General features: G+C 56.9%; 4 protein-coding genes across 4 annotated transcripts; 2 read left to right on the top strand and 2 right to left on the bottom strand.

Moving 5' to 3' along the window:
- Window positions 1–2,586: 2,586 nt before the first annotated feature.
- On the top strand, window positions 2,587–4,332 carry VDAG_03819 (GliA; the record flags this gene model as incomplete). Its single annotated transcript, XM_009653903.1, has 3 exons — window positions 2,587–2,775; window positions 2,827–3,970; window positions 4,019–4,332. 3 exons carry the CDS (start codon window positions 2,587–2,589, stop codon window positions 4,330–4,332), a joined length of 1,647 nt encoding a protein of 548 aa, XP_009652198.1.
- A 293-nt stretch (window positions 4,333–4,625) lies between these two features.
- VDAG_03818 (uncharacterized protein) lies at window positions 4,626–5,657 on the bottom strand (the record flags this gene model as incomplete). The annotated part of the gene is made up of 3 exons (XM_009653902.1): window positions 4,626–4,857; window positions 5,097–5,587; window positions 5,640–5,657. The coding sequence occupies 3 exons, from the start codon at window positions 5,655–5,657 to the stop codon at window positions 4,626–4,628; spliced, it is 741 nt and encodes a 246-aa protein (XP_009652197.1).
- Window positions 5,658–6,663: 1,006 nt separating this feature from the next.
- VDAG_03817 (3-beta-hydroxysteroid-Delta(8),Delta(7)-isomerase) lies at window positions 6,664–7,460 on the bottom strand (the record flags this gene model as incomplete). Its single annotated transcript, XM_009653901.1, has 2 exons — window positions 6,664–7,121; window positions 7,196–7,460. 2 exons carry the CDS (start codon window positions 7,458–7,460, stop codon window positions 6,664–6,666), a joined length of 723 nt encoding a protein of 240 aa, XP_009652196.1.
- Window positions 7,461–10,691: 3,231 nt separating this feature from the next.
- On the top strand, window positions 10,692–14,451 carry VDAG_03816 (uncharacterized protein; the record flags this gene model as incomplete). The annotated part of the gene is made up of 3 exons (XM_009653900.1): window positions 10,692–10,982; window positions 11,060–13,832; window positions 13,886–14,451. 3 exons carry the CDS (start codon window positions 10,692–10,694, stop codon window positions 14,449–14,451), a joined length of 3,630 nt encoding a protein of 1,209 aa, XP_009652195.1.
- Between the last annotated feature and the right edge of the window lie 997 nt (window positions 14,452–15,448).

Genomic DNA, 15,448 nt, shown 5'->3' with positions numbered 1-15,448 from the left:
TCAGATGTCGCAGGGACGAGGGGTTCGTTCGTGCTTTAAACATGGTGGTGTGGTGGGAAGGGACGTTTTAGGGTGGGTGATATGGGGGTACAACCAAGTGACGTGCCAAGGGGGAAATCGCGCAGGAAGGACCGACCGATAGCCAATTGAGGGCGGCGCGAAGTGGGAGAGAAGAAGCTGTGCGAGTTGAGCTGGGCGAGTGAGCGATTGAGCTTTTTTGCGTCTTGCGCTTGCGTCTTGCGTCTTTGCGTCTTGCGTCGGCGTTGGCGTCGGCAGCAGCTACGGGTGGAGGAGGAGCTGTCGTGATTTGTTGAGACGCGGCTGGCTTCACCCACGTCACAGCGTCAGGATAGCTCTTGTCTTGTCTTGCCCTGTCGTCGCCCCCCCGGTACGTGATTCATTGCCGGCCACAAGAGGTCAACCTTAACAGCTGGCACGCGAAATTGGCGTGCCACCAAGATGGTATCTACCAGTAGTGGAGGGGCAGTGCAGGGGACGATATTTCCGGCACTCGATTCTGTGAGCAAACGCCATGACCACCAGCTCCAGCGCTCTTGCTTCTGATGCCTCTTTTTCCCCACCTGTACTTGCACTGTTTGGCTGCCACCCCCGCGCACTTGCCCTCCTCCGTCAATGGAAAGCATCAATCAGACTTTTGCAAAGAGCAAGGCGCAACCCCTCTTTCCCTGCCTCATAAAAAAACCCTCTGCTGACTCGCCCTGGGATGAGGCCTGGCAAGAGAAGGTTCATTGACTCACATGTCGAGGCACTTACAGTAACACTGGTCGAGGCACTCGTCCCAGATCTCGCTACATCTGTGCCGAAACAAGACCGCCATCATCGGCGTCCCACCACACCACTAAGGTAGGCAAGCTAACAGGCCTTGCAGGCCAAGCTAACAAGGCACACCTACACGTACCTTTCCTCGCGCTGATAAGAAGACCGAGCGAGAAAAACGGTCAACGGTGGGGATGTTCCACACGAGCCCATCGATTCCAAGATCGTATGCTTTGCCTTTGCGGCGCGCGCGCGCACGTTACGCAAGACGACGGCCCCCTCGGACAGATATTTCGAGCATCGACACGGCTGTCGAACAGGCCAAGCACAGCCAAGTGCTTGTCTGTGCCTCGTTGTAAGCTGACCTGACCGACATTGTGATGCGTCCTAAGGATGATTGAACCAAAGTGTTCCTTCTTCTCACAGCGTGGCCAAGCAGTCTACGGACCCATGTTGAGAAAGACTGCCCACCGCCTATCCTCGGCATTTGACTGCGAGGCTCACCTGTACCTTGGAAAAGTCTGCCGACTAGATCCGCCGCGTCTTTTGTACCGAACGCAACGTCTGTCCCCTTCCTCGGGCATATCATTGCTCATACTGAATCCAACCATGCCAGCGGGGACAGCCTCGCCGATGACCGGAGGGCAGATCTGTCTCGGTTTTCGTACTGTGAACAGCACACGACTAGCTTGTTTCTTCTCCTTGATGGCCTGTGCGGGCCCGTCGTGACAGCGACGCGAAGCTCTACAACACATGAAGCAGGTCCAACCTTATGCCTATGTTTTCCAACAAGAGGAGATATTCAACATCTGGGACAATGCTGTCAGTGACCTGGAGATCAGCCAACTAAGAGATGGTACCAGCAGGTGCTGTCCAATCAACTGGGTTGTCATGTCCGTGAAGGGAAATGGACCGATGCGAATATCGTACGATTGATGCGTCGACGGTAAGTGGGCCAACCTTCACTCAAAATTGTGCCAACGCGGGGGTTGATGACAGCTACAGACAGCTACGGAACAGCTCCAAGGTGAATGGCACCACCCGAGCCTCAAACGAGAGTGGCCACTAGACTCGGTCGCTTGTGCTATTGTCGTAGGTAGGGCTATGAAAGATCGAAGCGCAAATACTGCATGGATATCGTTTTGATTCTACGTATATTCATCACCTTTGTCGCTTTGAATGCATCATTCCTCGCCGGGGTCGTGTGTCTCCTCGTTCTCGAACATGGGAATGTGCATCTCGCGATGAGGAGCTGGTGATGTTGGGTGAGTCGATGAGTCGACAGTTGAGCGTCAAGTGAGGACGACTCGATCACCGTCCGTGCTGCGGTGGCTCGGGTGGCTCATGCTTTGTGGAGCCGTCATGATGGCTCATCGAAGACACAGTCGGATGCAGCCAATCAACCCTTCCAAAACTCAGCCAAGACGGCTTGGCCTGGCCATATCCGGGTTAGCGCCTCACAATGTCTACGTTCAACCAAACCTCCCTTGAGAACAACCATACGGCAGGCACCTTGCAGTGTCATTGCGTGTTGTTTTGATGCTCCTGCCTTTGAAGTAGAATTAGATATCGTCTTGTACTTAAGAAACCAGATTCCTCTGATTACAATGTGCCTCCTACAAGAAGCTTCCAACACTTTCCAACAGCAACAACTCGCACAAGCGTCCCGCACGCAATATGGACGCTCCAGATCATACTCAGCGCCTCGTTGACGATCCTGACGGCTTTGACAAATCAGCAGCGCCAACCGTGGTGCATTCACAGATACCTTCCGTTTCTTCCAATCTCCTGAACAAGAGGTCACTCGAAATGCATCAGGAGAAGGATACCAGCTTCGCACCTCGTCGCTCGACAGAACTCGACACAAAGCCCGACGGCATCGTTGAGCCGCCAATGGCTGATACAACCCCAGACTCGGACGAGTATCCATCTGGCATCAACCTCGTCTTCATTGTCGTGGCCCTCATTCTCGCCATTTTTCTTGCCTCTCTCGATATGGTAGGCATTTTCGTATCTATCGCTGCCAATTCCAAAAAGCTGATCCTCTAGACCATCGTCGCTACCGCCATCCCCAAGATCACAGACGAATTTGGCGGCATTGAAGATGTCTCCTGGTACGGTGCCGCCTTCTTCATGGCCAACGGCGGTTTCCAGTCCTCGTGGGGCAAAGCCTACAAGTACTTCTCTCTCAAGTGGACATTCCTCGCTGCTGTCTTCGTCTTTGAGCTTGGCAGCCTCGTTTGTGGTGCCGCTCCCACCTCGACCGCCCTCATCATTGGCCGCGCCATAGCCGGCCTCGGCGCCGCTGGTCTCGGTACCGGCGCCTACACCATCATCGCGTTTGCCGCGCCGCCAGCGAAGCGCGCCTTGTACACCGGCTTCGTCGGCGTGTCTTACGGTGTGGCTTCCGTGCTTGGGCCTCTTCTCGGTGGCCTGTTCTCCGATCACGCGACCTGGCGCTGGTGTTTCTACATGAATCTCCCTATAGGCGCGGTCTCGGTTCTTATCATTGTGTTCTTCTTTCACGCCCCCGCCGCTGCTAAGCCCGTCGAAGCTACTCGGCGTGAAAAGCTGCTCCAGATGGACCCCATTGGTGTAGCTCTTGTCATGGCCGCCATCATCTGCTACATCCTGTGTCTGCAGTATGCCGGACAGACCGAGGCTTGGAATAGCAGCACGGTCATTGGTCTGCTCGTAGGGTTTATTCTTCTGTATGTGGCATTCGCCGCGTGGGAATACTTCCAAGGCGAGCGCGCCATGCTCGTACCCCGCCTGTTGAAGGTTCGCCCAGTCGGTGTCAGCTGTGCCTACACCTTCTTCTTCTCCGGATCGTACTTCCTCATCATCTACTACCTGCCCATTTATTTCCAGAGCGTCAATGGTGTGACCCCAACCATGTCGGGTGTCAGGAACCTGCCGTTGATTATCGGAGTCACCATCTCCATGATCATTTCCGGCTTCTTCATAACGCGCACAGGCATCGCTACCCCACTCAAGGTAGTTGGCGCCGCTATCACTGTCATCGCCTCTGGTCTTCTGTACACCTTTGAGACGGACACAGACACGGGCAAGTGGATTGGGTACCAGCTGTTTGGCGGCGTTGGCTGGGGTATCGCCTACCAGGTCCCCATTATCGTTGCCCAAAGCTATGCCGACCCTACCGACGTCTCGACCGTGACAGCCATGGTTCTTTGTAAGTTGTCCTCAAGGTCTTTTGCGGCTACAATGACTAACGGGCTAGTCTTTATGAACCTCGGGGGTTCGTCATTTGTTTCCGCTGGACAATGCGCCTTTGTCAACACGATGCTGCGGTCTCTGCCGAACACGGCACCCAACGTCGATCCTGCAACTGTTGTGGCAACTGGCGCCACAGATATTCGACGGGTCTTCTCCGCTGATGAGATGCCCGGCATCTTGGATGCGTACATGGCTGGCATCAAAATCGCCATTGCGATCGCTATTGGAGCCACAGGGCTTGCTTTGCTGACGAGTTTGCTGAGTCGGTGGGAAAGGTTGAACGCGGAGAAGGTGAAGGAAGGAGGGTCCACTGCATGAGTTGATTTTGACGGTTTGCATCTGATGATACCCACTTTCAGCCTTCTTTCTGTCTCTCTAGACCCAGCCTTGCTTGTAGCGGCCTTTTCTGTCGGTTTGGTACTACCAAGGTTGAATAATCATAGCTTGCTTTTGCGATTACTAAAGTCCAGACTGCAGCTCTCTATCAGTTGTACCAGCTGTTCATCTCAATATCGTACGGCTATGACTGTTATATTTCGTCCGATCTTATATAGTCCCCACATGTGGTCATCAGGCTTGATATCTCCCCCATCTTCCGCAGCCGAACGGCGTTAGCGAGGCCGAGACCCTGGCCCAGCCGCGGCATCAAACAAGTCGTTGAACGGATCTTCCATATCCCTGACAGCACTATAGCGGCCCTCCAGTGTTACGGGCTTGGAAGACAAAGACACACTCGATCCCCTGCGCTGAACAGGCGCGACAAGAATTCCATGCCGTTCCTTTGCTTCCCCCGCTTCCTCGGACTTCTCGTCATTGTCGATATGGCCGAGACTGCCCTCGCGTCTGCACACACAAGTTAAGTCACATTCTTGCAGGGGCCCGTCATTTCTCTCCTCTGCATGGACACCTGAATAGAGGCGCCGAGGAGGGGGGTTCTCTTCCTCGGTTTCGTCCTTGTCGTCTGAATCTACTGATGCTGTACGACTTTCGGCGCTCGAGTGCGTGAAGCAAGCTGCTCAGGTCTGTGAAGCGAAGCACAGTTTGCGACTGTGCAGATTTTCGAGGAGCAGAAACCTAAAGACGGAACGGGGGATGCTGTCATGCTGCGAGGAGGGAAATCTCCACCAGAAGCTCCTTCACTGGCACCAACGCCAAGGCGGCGCGGTGATCGAGCCTTGTCGCGAGCGAGATGGGGGACGAAACATGGCGGGTCGATGTACATCGATGAAGAGACGATGACCGGTCTTGCCGCGGCGGCATCCGCGGTCGTGAGACCGCCGTCTTTGTCTCTGGATGCTGTGCTCGGGGTTGCGAGGGTGTCGGGTGTCACTCCGACCTCGGATGCTGAGCTTGGTGTAGCTGACGAAGTCGCGGGGGTCGCGCTGCTGGGGCTGAACGGGGGTGCCACGGGGTCGAGGGCAGGCGTCTCGGGGGCGTTGCCGGGGTGCTGGCGCCGGGGATATTGGAGGGGAACGGGAAGCTGGTTCTGGAAGAGGGGGTAGAAGTCGCCGTCTTGCACTGGGTCGGCTTCTTCTGGGGTGTACCTGGCCGGCTGCTTCTTTTTGCGTTTGGCCTATTCATGTTAAGTTAATTTGGGACAAGATGGTCATGGTCAATTGACATACATTCGACCCATTCGTCATGACTTATACGTGAATGAAACGGTGTAGAGTGCACAGATTGACGCCACGGAGCAAAGGTCCAGAAGACGTTTTGCACAGCAGTGAAATCCCGCGATACTGGTGCTGCTGATGAGACACGGGAAGGTCCCAAGAGTGCAGAGAAGACATGCAGTGCACATTACTCTCTATTTATTGACTTGGAAAATGGTACTAGGAACCCTGAAGATCGAAGTTTGGAAGGCATAAACCTTCTGAGCCACACCTTTCTCCGATGCTCTCAGAATCAGGGAAGCTTAGATACATGGATCACAATGGAGTGTTCAATTCAGCCTCGATGTCCAATCCCGTCATGAAGTCGTCCTGAAGCAATATTTCTGTATAGCTGCTCGCAACTCATATTGATACCTAGAAATGATTCGTTCGGCGAGACGGTTTGCTACCATCATGTTGAGATTCGAACCTTCAACCAGACTTTCGGCCAGCCTATCCCGAGGCTCACGCACCCTGAAGGCCGGCTCGTGACGAGCCGGCGTCTGGAGCCCGACGAGATGGCTGAGCTGCTGCAGGGCTGAGCCGTAACGTGCTGCCGGAGGAGCTTTCTGGCCAGGGCCAGCATCAACGTTTGATCATATTTGTACTGTGCAGAACTGCCACGGGACTACGGTGGCTACATGGCCCATACTCGTTGTTGATTTCAAGTCGGACTCATAACGAGCATGCTTACTCAACATGGCCTCAATATGCTCAACGACCGAACCCCAGTATTCCGTCACACCGTATGTGAATCCTCAGATGCAGCCAGAAAAAGAGAGCGCCAGCCAGGACCGGATTCATCCATCTATTGACCGTCTATCTCTAGCCACTCATGTAAGAGACCCTCTGGAAACATGCCACACAAGGCACTGGTATACTATGTCCAAGGCAAACGACTCTCATAAAATACTGACACACTGGCGCCTCGACCCTCCTCGCCAAGACCGTCTCCTCACTCAGGCCATGTGGGGTGACGCCCAGCAAGCCCCAGGCCTCAATTCTTCTTCCCAGCCTTCGCCTCCAGCCTCTGGACGGCAGCAATAGCCCTCGTCGAGGCGACGGCGCTGCGCAGGATCAGAGTCACGGGGATGAAGAACCAAAAGGCGTTGAGGAAGACGTAGTAGCCCCAGTAGTAGTAGTTCTCGGGGCGGGAGTAGTCGCGGCCCCACACGACATTGTCGTACTCAAAGGTGGCGTAGTAAAGGACGACGCCGTAGAGCTGGCCGAGGCTGATGATGCCCTGCAGGCTGTGGCGGGCCGGGTGGCGGAGGACGATGGCGGCGGCGCAGAGGAAGCACAGGGGGCCCCAGACGAAGGCCGTGACCGTCTCCATGCAGACGACAAACGAGTCCTGCGTCAGGTAGCGCGAGTCGGAGAGGGCGTACTCCTTCCAGAGCTGGCCGAGGACGGTGAGGCTGGGGCCCATGCGGGCTGAGTTGATGGAGAAGTAACCTAAATCAAAGGAAGTGGACAGTGAGAAGAGTGAACCCTCACGAGTGAGGCCTCATTGGGGGGGCTTCACGCACCTTCGAGGCCGAGGTGGATCGAGCCTGAGACGATGAACCACATGGCCGTGGAGACGTCGCCCGTGGACAGGTTCGGCCGCAGGCGACGAATGAGCAGGAGCGTGGGCAGGAGAATGGCAACGCAGGTCGATGCGAAGATGGTGAGAATGGTCAGGGTCGACATGGTGTTCTCGACGTAGTCATTGACAATGGCATCGAGGGGGTGGAAGGGGTGAACGGGCAGACCAAGGGCCGATGCCACGGTTGAGTCGTTGAGGCTGGCCATGATGGCGTCTTGGGCCCAAGATGACGAGGCCGGAGAGGAGGAGGTCGTTCGGAGAGAATGCTACCAAGTACCCAGGTGTGTCGAGAGAGCTGGGTTGGTGGTTTGAGGGGGCGGTTCGCGGCTGAGAAAAGCAAAGTCAAAGATGGCCTGGGGGGAAAGGCCATAGAGACCAGACGAGGCAGCCTAAAAGTACTTAGGTTTGAATGGAGGCCCCTCCTCTATGCAGGTACACGTGCAGAGGAGTAGCCTAGGTCCATCCATTCTATCGACCGACCTCTCAGCAATTCCCTTCCCACCTAGGAATCTGTGTCAGGGGTTACGTTCAACAGGGGCTGAGCAGGAGGGAGGGTTCGTTGGGTGATGTGGGTTCGAGGTTGAGGTACTGGGTACGAATGCGAGAGGACTCCAGCAACCCCCAGCACGCCCTAGCACGCGCCCCAGCAATTCGGGCGATATGACCCCTGCTTCACAGCAAGGTGCCTTCCCACAACAACGCTAAGCCACGGGGCATCGTAGCGCCTGTTTGTTCACTGGGGCAGGCAATGGGCCCTCTGGGGGCTCTCTGGGGGCACGAGGAAAGAAGGAGCCGCCAAGTGCCAGCTGGGCGCCCCTAAACGCCTTGGCACCATCATAAGGCACAGCACAGATAACTTGTTAGGTACAAGATTTGCCATTATCCGCGGGGAAAAGAGAGTTCGGGGAGGGGGATGGGCGAGGGCGTGGAGATGAGGCTCAGCAGTGGGCAAATGGCATGCGCGGATTTCGACAGACGAATTTCGACAGTTTTGCGCAACTTTGTACTTTTCTTGCCTCGTTACACATTACTAGGTAGTCTGACCTATATTACAGTACAAAGAACCTATGTTACGTTAGGTAGGTAACGAAGAAGTATGTTACTTTTAGAAATGCTTTTTCACCTTTAAGAAATTTAACCCTTACCTCTCGGCCTTTCAGTAGCAACTTAGTTCCATGTGATGCAACCTTGTCAAAGCATCGCACAAGTACTGTGTACCGTGTACTTCTGACCTCGCGGGGATGAGTCGAGGAGGGGATCGAGGGCCTCGGGCTTGGTGTGGCTTCGAGCACTAGCCCTGACCTATCTTCATTTGCGTCGTCAATGGCAGGGGGGTTTGCGATGATTGCGCTGGTGCCTTCATCTCTTCTCAGCCTTCATTCTGCCCTTGTGGTCCGCTGAGCTAGCACCGCTGAGCACTGAGCTACATAGTACCTACCTTTGATAGCGAACCGACGAAACGAGTCAAGCGACGCGCATCGCCGGACCACGATGATTGAACTTCGGACGATTGGCTTGCAAAGCGCGACGCCAGCAGGAACCTTTGCAGCTGGTGCACAGGTCTCCAACTGAGCGGCGCTCCCAAACGCTATGAATAGCACCATGGTGCTCATTGCTGTGAACTACTCTGACGGTCAGTCAGCACAAGACCGGCAGCTGCCAGAGATGTCAGTCGGGGCGTCCCTGTGTCAGGGCGCGACGTGTCAAAGGCCCTGTCTTTGTTGCGGATTCGTCTGGGTTGGTTTGGGGGCATGGGCCTTCGGGTGTTCCTAGCGTGGAATGAGACGAAAAAAAAGAAGCCGTTGTCAGAGATGAAATAGAAATGCAATTTCTTTCATCCCAGGCTGGCTGGAGCTCAAGGGATACCGACACCAACAAGGCGAGGGGGACAGGAGCATTTGCCCCAAGCCAAGGGACCACCACCACGCACTGTCTGCTTTGGGCGAACCTTGTCCAGTGGCCCCGTTTTGCAGCCAGGGTGTCGAAAAACCTGCCCTGTCAACTGGAGGTGAGGAAAGAAAAAAAACGAGGCAAGAAGATGGCTTCGTTTCCGACGTGCCAGCATGCTTGCGGGGGACCTGATCGATCCAACGGGACGGATCGATTAGAGAGAACGTTGCACGCAACAGAGTGGCAGCAGATGTGCCCAGATACCAGACAGACACGGCGCCCACGCACGCGAGATTGCGGACAATGTCTCGCTCGTCGTGGCCAGAGAATGAGGTCAATACAGTGCGGACCTCCGGTACTGAATGGGGGACTCCGCCCAGGGCGAGACTCGACGACATCGTCAAGCCGCAATGGGCACGGTACAGTGCAGGCGCGTTGCAAAGCCGTCTCTTCATTCCTTCAGCAAAGCAAGGCCGATGTCTTGCCTGCTGCTTCAGAGTTGGATGAGGTCACTTTGAGTTCCTCGGCGCCCGCGCGCGCGCGCCCCTACCGCCAAGCTACCGAATTCCAGGGAGCGTCTGTGCCCCCCTGACAGTGCGGGCCGCTGTCTTATCGGGTACTTTGCCCTCATGTTGTGGACACCGACTGCAGCGCTGGCCTGACTGTGACGAGGCGGACGGCGAGATGAGCGAGTGAGTCGGACATGGCCTCAAGAGACATGCAATAAACTTTCGATCCGTCTTCAGAGGTCAATCTCGAGAGACCTTGGCAGGTGACCTAGCTGGAGGTACCTAGGTAGGTACTTAAGGTACCTACGTTCCTAGGTAGATGGTACGTACCGGTCCGTCTCAATTCCTCGAGCGCGGCAAGTGGACCCAAAGCTTCGCATTTGGCCAGCCAAGCACGAGGGAGAGCAGAGACCAAGGCACTGCAGAATGCGCCTGCCTCCGTTGGACGCATGCTACAGCGTCGCATTGGAGCAGAGGCAGGAAGACCCCGTGGAGCATGGAGCACGCACCTGCAATCGGCACCTGTGCCAGTGCCTCCCTGAGGTGGAGGTGAGGTAAGTAGTACCTTGGGTGAGGTGAGGATGGCCCTTCAAAATTGCAACATCAACCTCCCTCCGCCATACTATCACACGTTTCTCCCTCGCCTGACAAGACTCCTGGCTCCTAACTCCTAACTCCTGGCTCCTGGCTCCTGGCTCTTGACACTCAACGCCCGACGACGGCGACCTCTCCATCGTCTTCACGCCCCACCGCTCGCCCATCCATGCGGAGCCCCTCCACCGCGCCTCGTCTTGCCGCGCCACAATCACCCGCCGACCGCGTCGTCCCGAGAAAGGCGTGCGCCTGCGACTGCGAGGACATGACACCATCGCGGCCGCGTACATAGCACACGACAGCGCCAGCGGCGACCGACGACCCTCTCCCGACGACAGTCCTCTCGCCCGCCTCTGCGACTGCGAGTCACACATTCCCTTGGCGCCTGACTGACGGTCCGATCGATCGACTGAGCGACGCCTTCTGGGCTTCCCTCGACAAGCCATGTTGTCCCATCTTCGCTTCCACCGACGCGGCCCCTCGAACCCCTCGTCTCCCAACCCTGACCAGGCGGCGGCCCCTTCTCCCTGGGAGCACTCCCCCTCCAACACGCAACCTCCCTTCCTCCAGCAAGATGTGCCCTCAAATGACGCCCGCTCCCCGTCTGTCGCCGTCTCGTCGCCCGCTCTGCCCCCCACATTGCCCCCCATCACCCGCGTCACCTCGTCCGAAGCCGAATCCCAGCTCGACTACATTCCAGCCCCAGATCCAAAGGCGTCCCTGTCCCGCCAATCGGTCAAGTCGCCCTTAAAGACGAGTCTGGCTTTATGGGCGGCGTAGCCTTGCAAAAATATCGCCGCGAACAACAGCAGCAGCTGCTGCTCTTACAGCAACACCACCAGCAACACCAACAGCAGCAACAGCAGCAACAATCACCCCAACCGCAGACCACGAAAAAGCCAGACACCCTCAACGTGTACACGCACACGCTTGCGCCGACATCACCAAGTGCTGGACCTGCCCCCCGCACAACCGCACAAGAGTCTCGCCCAGCACTTCCAACGTCACAGACACAACCCCAGCATCAAGCCATCTCCGGTCGACGCCCGCCCGCCGCAAGGCTCGCCACCGAGCCGAGCCCCGTGCTTGCTGCTCCCAACAACGATATCGAGGTATCCAAGGGCAGGAGAGCCTTGCCGTTCCTCAAAAACCCCATGTCGACCCTATTGATGCGTCGGAGCAAGACGAATCACAACGCGCCTGAAGTCACGCCTCTTCCTCTGAACGAGAGCTTCCGTCAGCCTTCCTATGACCCCCGCATCAGAGGTACGCGTGTTCACGACTTCAGCGCACCCCGCTCGACGCGCAGACCCGTGCCATCGCCCTTGCCCGACCAGATCGATGGAGATGACCAGGCAGGTCTTTTCAAAACGTCTTCCAGAGATGGCTCGCGTGACCTCTCGACCCAGGGCAGGCATAAAAGCAATGCTTCCGACTCTGGTCAGTCCGGGTCGTTCGGAACCGCTTCTCAACTGCTTCCCGACGCCGGCAGCATCGCCTCGAATAAGACGAGGAGCAGCTCAAACCTGGACAAGAAGCCCCTGCCTGAGCCACCAAGCGTGCCAGAGGAGAACATTCCTCCCTCTGTTCGCTCCACCTCATCAGCTTCCAGGGTAGCGCCGAACGAGGCTGTGACCGCACTGAGAGCTTCGGCTCCGTCCACGAGAACCAATCGATCCCGAAATGCATCCATTGGCACCCTTTCCGGCAAAGATGTTCTATCTTCTGTGCCTCGCCATATGAAGAGCACATCCTCTAGGTTCAGCTTTGATATGGTTGGTGCAGCCAAGCAGGAAAAGCTGCTGGAGGAGAGGCATCGACAGCGCGAATTGGAAAAGAAGACGAACGAGCCCGAGTCTGATACGATCCGCGACTCGAGGTTTGATGACTTCGACGAGGATGGCTTCGACTATGATGCCATGATGGAAGACGATGGTCTTGAGGAGCCAATCCCAATGGCTGACGATGACTATGGCTATGATGACGGGTTCGAAGAGCCTATCCCCATGTCTCACGACGATTACGATGATGGCTTGGAAGAGCGTATTCCCATCAAGTCGGACGAATACGACGTGGATGAGGAGCCCGTTCCCATGACCGACGATGACTACGATGAGGATGAAGAGCCCTTTCCCTACGAGAACCTCCTAAGTAGCAAACTCCCAGCAGAGACCCTGCCTGCCGCCGAGGCCGAGGCCGAGGCCGAGGCCACGAAGGACCCTGACGACGACCAAGAGAACTTCGCCGGCTTTGTCTTCCAACGCTCAAATCCGACTTCCGAGCTTGCCACCCCTCGAAGCGCGGGGTTACTCATCACCCCACGGGATGCAGATGGCAAGGTCATTGGTTTCGCCATGTCAAGCACGCCCGGGCTGCCAGCCACCGTATCCCCAGGACTTCCCGCCGAATCGCCTCTGCCATCGGATTGCGACCACGATGTGGCCGGCCTGGGAATCCGAGGTCTGAATCTGGCCGACCACACCGACTCCTTGGCAGTGGAGCAGACCAGCGTTTCGGAGCACACTACGACAGCCGATGATCCCACACCGGTAGGCCCGCCAGCAAGAAAGGATGATCTCTACTTCGATGGTGGGCTGCTGGATGAGATGGAGTTTGCGGGCGAAGGCGATGGCTCGACGTTTGATGAATCCATCTTTGATATGATCGACACGGATAAGTACGGACGTCCGATCCCAGGCGCGTTTGCCGCCGCTCAGGCATCCCGGCAAGCCTCACAAGCGGCGGTCGAAGCAGCGGCGGCGGAGGAGCAGAGCAAACGCGTCTCGGACAGCACTTCCCGACTCTCGGCACTTTCCGAAGCGGACCCGTCCACTGCGCATACATCTCTGAGCGTCGGCGTCCGGCACTTGTCTGGTGCCAGCCACGAGGGCGAGGGGCTCTCGTCCGAGGGGCTCTCGTCCGACGGAGCCTCGGCACTGACGATCCCTTGCCCCGAGCAAGACAAGATGGCCGTCTACCAAGCAGCTCTGGCCGCTGCGGCAAACGAAGCGGCGGCGAACGGCAAGTTTCGGAGGGACTCATCTCCTCCGCCAAGCGAGATCATGTCGGCCGGTCCAGAGCTCTCCCAAGATTTCACGGACGACTCTCACCTGGACACTGTTTCGTTTGACGATTATGAAGACGATTATACGCAGGACATGGACGGGTATGATTTTGACGACGACGCTATCATTGCCGAGGCCAACGCAGATGCACTCGCCAATGACGGGGACGGCTGGTACGGATCCGAGTTCGGCTTTTACTCTACTCCAGGCCCCCAACGTCACAGCAGGGATAACTCTAACGAAAAGACGTTTGAATACTCCAACGGGGGCTTCTTTGGACCCTCGGGCGTCAACAGGTCCAAGTCGGGACGTGTTGTGTCCCGCGAGCCCAATCTGACACCGATTACGGAACGTTCAGAGTACTCTAACCGCAATTCGATCATGAGCCTTGCCGTGCCGCCCCTGGGCTCCGGCCCATCCAGTCTTGCGAGCCCTGGGCTGGCTCAACTGGCCATGATGGCCGATGGCGACGACAACATGAACCTGTCGGCGCTGTTGCGACTGCGATCCAGGGCGTGGGGTGGGTCGCAGATCAGTCTCAACTCGAGTCGCGAGGGATCACCAATGTCGGAGCGCGCAGACGGTGCGAGCTCGCCGTGGGGATCGATGCCGCCAAACAGTTTTCTCAGCACTACGGACACGGGCGCAAGAACTCATCCTTCTCCATGCGCAGTCGCGACGTGGACTCGTCCGAAGCCGGCAGTGCGTGTGGCTCGCCCACGCTGACCATGTCGATCCCCATGATGAGCTCGCCGCTCCCGCCGCTTCCGTCCATGATCCCAACGAGCCCGCTCAGCTTCTCGGCGTCAAACAATAATGCGCCATCGTACCTGTCGTTCCACGAGCCGGTGTTACCGTCCATCGAACAGGATGGCGAGTCCTCTACGTTCAGCAACACGGCGAGTCCTGAGTTCCAGAGCCCCGACTTGTCGCACCCGAATCTCTCTTCGCCGCCGTCGAATGCGTCGTCATCGCGCAGACCAGGACTGGGCCACAAGCACAAGGGCTCGGCCGACAGCATCTCCTACATCAAGGAGGAGGATCGAGGCGAGTCGCGGTGGATCTTGGAGAGGCGTTACACGGCGGAAACGGGGCAGGTCGAGGTGGAACGCGAAGTCCTCGAGAAGGGGCGCATCTGAAAAGAGAGACGTGTGCTGCCTCGGCGTACCGGAGAGTCTATTGCTTAGGGTATTCTTGGGCTGGCGAAGCCCATGAGCCGGCTTGTGGAAGATGTCGCATTAGTAGGGATTGGGAAGGAGTTTTGCCTTTTGGAAATTTGGAAGAAAAAAGCTGACGAGGCTTGATGCACAGCATGGCGTGGCGAGCGTGTGAATACCCCGTGGACCTCTCAGCAGCACTTGGGAGTTTGGACAACATGGATCAATTGGCTACATATACATATACACCGTGGGGAGGGGCTAATGAACCAACATAGACTTGGGGCGCAAGCAAATGGAAATGCACAATTCGAGTGCTGCACACGATCAGTCGTCATATTTCTGGAATCCCACCATCGTGTACGTGCCGAAAGAGGCGAACCGACAACAGGCCACAATGGACATTCATTTGTCGATGACAGGGCAGCGCATGAAGGGGCGATCGGGTCCCCGGCGCAGTCACGCGGACGTCTCGGAAATCTGCCAAGGGCTGCCAAACTGGGCAAATTCGGTAGTTGAGCCTCCGAAAGCCACTTCACGACGACCCCGCGACGGACCCCCGGACCTGGCTCGAAGCGGCGCGCAACCACAGATCCGCGGCTCGGATGGTTACGCGGCTGCTGCCGACACGCGAGCTTTGGGTCGACCCCTCGGTCGGGGTCTGGCGTTTTTATTTTAATTTTCTTTTTGGAGAACTGGAGAAACGTGTCATGACCTAGCTGTTCGTGTTCCTACAAGAAGAGCGCGCCGGAGCTCGTGATGGCTGTGGTGACCTGTCCCCCCCCTCCCCTCCTCCCCTCTTCCTTTGCTCTCTGTTCTGCTATTCACTCTGTCCTAGACGGTTCAAGCACTGCTAGACGAAGCTTGTGACCAATTGACCTCTCGCCTGCTCCCGAACGAGAGACTGATACCGCCTCTCGCCATGTCGCCCGCCATGACGAAAAAAGCCCAGGCCGTTCTGGCCCTCCTCGCCGCCTCA

Source organism: Verticillium dahliae, genomic scaffold (genome assembly GCF_000150675.1).
Source record: "Verticillium dahliae VdLs.17 supercont1.6 genomic scaffold, whole genome shotgun sequence".
In the NCBI taxonomy this organism is placed as follows: Eukaryota; Fungi; Ascomycota; class Sordariomycetes; order Glomerellales; family Plectosphaerellaceae; genus Verticillium; species Verticillium dahliae.
This window is presented reverse-complemented; position numbering and strand designations above follow the sequence as displayed.